The sequence below is a fragment of the Drosophila novamexicana genome, unplaced genomic scaffold (assembly GCF_003285875.2).
Source record: "Drosophila novamexicana strain 15010-1031.04,08,12 unplaced genomic scaffold, DnovRS2.1 tig00002350-arrow-arrow-pilon, whole genome shotgun sequence".
Taxonomy (NCBI): Eukaryota; Metazoa; Arthropoda; class Insecta; order Diptera; family Drosophilidae; genus Drosophila; species Drosophila novamexicana.
Genome location: NW_020824980.1, coordinates 19,152 through 24,208, shown reverse-complemented (window position 1 = coordinate 24,208; position 5,057 = coordinate 19,152). Strand labels below are relative to the sequence as shown.

Below are 5,057 nucleotides of genomic sequence, written 5' to 3'. Positions count from 1 at the left end.
CTGTTCGAGGTTGATGACTTTGCAAACGCCCTCCCCGCCCACCAATTTGGTTTTCGAAAGGCACACGCAGCGGAACAGCAGCTAGGCAGAGTCACACAGTTCATCCTCAGAGCACTCGAGAACGGCTGCTACTGCTCGGCCGTATATCTTGACGTCCAAGAAGCGTTCGACCGTGTATGGCACGACGGCCTCTACTACAAACTGAGTAAAGTTTTACCAGATTCCTTATACAGATTGATTCGAGGTTACTTATCTCAAAGAACATTCACAGTCGAATGCAGCGGCGGTGTACGCTCTGGCAACAAACTCATCCGGGCTGGCGTTCCTCAGGGCAGCGTTCTGGGACCAGTTTTGTACAGCATCTACTCATCCGACATGCCGGTACCGCAAACTCAAACTGGTGATGGTCAGAAGGGGATGCTCCTGGCGACCTACGCCGACGACACGACAATCATGTCGGCACACAGATCAGACAGAGTTGCCATAATCACAATGAACAATTACCTGAATAGATTCTCTTCATGGGCCAAGAAGTGGTGCATACAAATCAACACCTCGAAAACAGCGCACGTGCTCCACACGCTGCGACGCACTGAATCGGCGCCTACGCCAATCCTGGAAGGCCACATACTCGCCAACAAACAAATGCACACATACCTGGGTGTATGTCTCGACGCTAAACTGCAGCTAAGCTCCCAAGTATCGGCAACAGTCTCCAAACTTAAGTCGAGGATCAAAAAGCTGCACTGGCTACTAAATAGCAACAGCAAACTGCCGCTTAAAACAAAGATTATCCTCTACAGGCAATTGATAGCACCAATATGGCAGTACACATTACCTGTCTGGGGCCCACTAGTCAGCCAGACGCACTTTGACAAGCTGCAGACTATTCAGAACAAAGTACTCAGACTAATAACAGGCGCTCCGTGGTATGTTAGCAATCGCACTCTGCACGCAGATTTGCGTATCCCATTAATCGAAAAAGTATATAGTAGTGCCTGCTCCAAATACACGAAGAGATTGTTAACACACTGTAATGCCGAGGCCAGGAAGTTGGCACTTTACCCGTACGTTCCGCAGCGACTAGCACGTCCAAGATATCTGCAAATGATAGACAGATGCCTGCCGCCACAAGAACGGCCTCCACCGCAGCAACCAGAGGCATCACCGCCGCGCGCTTATTTGCCCATGTTTGGACCACTCACTTTAAGGCAACACTTGCTTTATGGGCGCAGTGAAAGGCCCAGATTAACGCATCATCAGATTGCGGAACAACGCAGATTGGAACTGCAACGATACAGAGAGCAGGTGGCCCTCAGACGTGCGCGTATACTAAACGCAGCCCAAACTTCAGACAACGTGCTTTCTCCGGCTGTAACTGCAACAAATTCCAATTTAGACAACAACAGTACATTGCTTGTCTCGGGTATACTTGCAATTATCGACTTAACTGTTGACCAACTGCCATTAAGCGCTTCTGTCGAAGACTCGCAAATTCCCCAGCAAATTCGTCCCGAACATCTGGACCCTGATCCACTGATATTGCCACCGAGCCCAAATGAGCCTGGAAATAGAGAAAGGGCACTGATTAACACAGTTCAACACTATAACAACAACACCAACTACAGCACTGTGAGTGTCCTTCCCGGCCGCCATGGCCTGACGGCGGACAGCCAAAGCACAACTGCCATATTGCCGCCTGCGGCGACTGGTACGCCGACTGTGCACGATCCGGATGACGGAGTTACAGACAGGGACTCCTCGGCTCCCCAAATTGATGAGATCGACCACGCTCTGTGGTCCATGGCACTGCCAGCCACAAGCTCTAATGCTGGAAACATCATCGCTCAGACACTGCCGAGTTCCGTGGCAGCGGCAACGCCAGTGGCACAGAGTATGCTTCAGACAGGCCAGGCTGATGCCGAACAAACATCACCAGCCATTGTGCCACCTGCGGCAGGCTCCACAGCCGCTGCTGACAGGCACACAATTGCAACGACTGTTAACTCGAGTCCATCTGCAGTCAGCGATGAACTGGCTACTACACTGGACAGGTCGCCGCATGCTGTGGCAGATTCGCCTGGCCTGGCGGTGGCCACACTAACTTCACCAGCCATCTTGCCACGTGCGGCTGTAAACGCACCAAAGGCTCCCGAGCACAACGCCAGCTTCTCAGCACCAGGCCCTCTGGCTGCACTAATGCTTGTGACTCCAAATACATCTGGAAGAAGAAGGAAGCAAGACATTAATACAGCTCCAACACACAAGACAGGCACAGCTCACACAACCATCGAAGACCGCTGCTCTATGGAGACCGATCAGGCACCGTCAGTACTAGCGACACTCGCAGTCAACAAGGCACCCCCCGCTGTTGGACAGCAGGCAGGCCAGGCTGAGGCCGAACAAACATTAACAGCCATTGCGCCACCTGCGGCAGGCTCCACAACCGCTGCTGATAGGCACACAGTTGCAACGATTGTTAACTCGAGTCCATCTGCAGTCAGCGATGAACTGGCTTCTACACTGGACAGGTCGCCGCATGCAGTGGCAGAGTCGCCTGGCCTGTCGGTGGCCACACTTACTTCACCAGCCATCTTGCCACGTGCGGCTGTAAACGCTCCAAAGGCTCCCGAGCACAACGCCAGTTTCTCAGCACCAGGTCCTCTGGCTACACTAATATCTGTGACTCCAAATACATCTGAAAGAAGAAGGAAGCAAGACATTAATACAGCTCCGGCACGCAAGGCAGGCACAGCTTACACAACCATCGAAGACCGCTGCTTGATGGAGACCGATCAGGCACCGTCAGTACTAGCGACACTCGCAGTCAACAATGCACCCCCCGCTGTTGGACAGCAGGCAGGCCAGGTAGAGGCCGAACAAACATTAACAGCCATTGCGCAACCTGCGGCAGGCTCCACAGCCGCTGCTGATAGGCACACAATTGCAACGATTGTTAACTCGAGTCCATCTGCAGTCAGCGATGAACTGGCTTCTACACTGGACAGGTCGCCGCATGCTGTGGCAGATTCGCCTGGCCTGGCGGTGGCCACACTAACTTCACCAGCCATCTTGCCACGTGCGGCTGTAAACGCACCAAAGGCTCCCGAGCACAACGCCAGCTTCTCAGCACCAGGCCCTCTGGCTGCACTAATGCTTGTGACTCCAAATACATCTGGAAGAAGAAGGAAGCAAGACATTAATACAGCTCCAACACACAAGACAGGCACAGCTCACACAACCATCGAAGACCGCTGCTCAATGGAGACCGATCAGGCACCGTCAGTACTAGCGACACTCGCAGTCAACAAGGCACCCCCCGCTGTTGGACAGCAGGCAGGCCAGGCTGAGGCCGAACAAACATTAACAGCCATTGCGCCACCTGCGGCAGGCTCCACAACCGCTGCTGATAGGCACACAGTTGCAACGATTGTTAACTCGAGTCCATCTGCAGTCAGCGATGAACTGGCTTCTACACTGGACAGGTCGCCGCATGCAGTGGCAGAGTCGCCTGGCCTGTCGGTGGCCACACTTACTTCACCAGCCATCTTGCCACGTGCGGCTGTAAACGCTCCAAAGGCTCCCGAGCACAACGCCAGTTTCTCAGTACCAGGTCCTCTGGCTGCACTAATATCTGTGACTCCAAATACATCTGAAAGAAGAAGGAAGCAAGACATTAATACAGCTCCGGCACGCAAGGCAGGCACAGCTTACACAACCATCGAAGACCGCTGCTTGATGGAGACCGATCAGGCACCGTCAGTACTAGCGACACTCGCAGTCAACAATGCACCCCCCGCTGTTGGACAGCAGGCAGGCCAGGTAGAGGCCGAACAAACATCAACAGCCATTGCGCAACCTGCGGCAGGCTCCACAGCCGCTGCTGATAGGCACACAATTGCAACGATTGTTAACTCGAGTCCATCTGCAGTCAGCGATGAACTGGCTTCTACACTGGTCAGGTCGCCGCATGCAGTGGCAGAGTCGCCTGGCCTGGCGGTGGCCACACTTACTTCACCAGCCACCTTGCCACGTGCGGCTGTAAACGCCCCAAAGGCTCCCGAGCACAACGCCAGCTTCTCAGCACCAGGTCCTCTGGCTGCACTAATATCTGTGACTCCAAATACATCTGAAAGAAGAAGGAAGCAAGACATTAATACAGCTCCGACACACAAGACAGGCACAGCTCACACAACCATCGAAGACCGCTGCTCGATGGAGACCGATCAGGCACCGTCAGTAATAGCGACACTCGCAGTCAGCAAGACACTCCCCGCTGTTGGACAGCAGGCAGGCCAGGCTGAGGCCGAACAAACATTACCAGCCAATGCGCCACCTGCGGCAGGCTCCACAGCCGCTGCTGCTAGGCACACAATTGTAACGACTGTTAACACGAGTCCATCTGCAATCAGCGAAGAACGGGCTTCTACTCTGGACAGGTCGCCGCATGCTGAGGCAGAGTCGCCTGGACTGGCGGTGGCCACACTAACTAAACCAGCCATCTTGCCACGGGCGGCTGTAAACGCACCAAGGGCTCCCGAGCACAACGCTAGCTTCTCAGCACCAGGTCCTCTGGCTGCACTAATGTTAGTGACTCCAAATACAGCTGAAAGAAGAAGGAAGCAAAATATTAACAACAACAACAACATCAACAACAACGCTACTCACCAGACACCAGGCAACTCAGCACTAGCAGCAACTAGCCACTCCGCACACGCCACAACGCTAACTACGGCCGGCAGCACACCTTCCGACACATCAGACACAGAAGTGCTGGAAGCTGAGTGTTGCCTGCCATAATAAGGCTGTTGTAGTCTACTGGTCGCCTCCTAGTCGCGACCTCGTGAGCAACGTAAAATTGCCTCTGCTACTCGAAGCCTGAAGGCCAACTACACAACCTCTGCTGAAAATAAAACAAAAATTTTAAATATAAATAATTAACAACTACTACTACTTACCTTACATTAATAAAAATGTATACTTATAGTATAAGTTTTGACCAGTTAGAGCCAAAATTGTGGCGCCAACAAATTCAATTATAATGTCCACGATATCGA

General features: G+C 53.0%; 1 protein-coding gene across 1 annotated transcript; it reads left to right on the top strand.

Moving 5' to 3' along the window:
• The first annotated feature begins 1,107 nt into the window (after window positions 1–1,107).
• LOC115769119 (mucin-6-like) lies at window positions 1,108–4,800 on the top strand. Its single transcript, XM_030713823.1, has 2 exons — window positions 1,108–1,321; window positions 1,487–4,800. The coding sequence occupies exons 1-2, from the start codon at window positions 1,108–1,110 to the stop codon at window positions 4,798–4,800; spliced, it is 3,528 nt and encodes a 1,175-aa protein (XP_030569683.1).
• Window positions 4,801–5,057: the final 257 nt, after the last annotated feature.

Excerpts from the sequence above, each read along its gene's own strand:
- LOC115769119 (XM_030713823.1), top strand. The coding sequence starts at position 1,108 with ATGATAGACAGATGCCTGCCGCCACAAGAACGGCCTCCACCGCAGCAA. Across the intron at positions 1,322-1,486 it reads AGAGCAGGTGGCCCTCAGAC|ACTCGCAAATTCCCCAGCAA; the intron begins GTGCGCGTATAC and ends CTTCTGTCGAAG.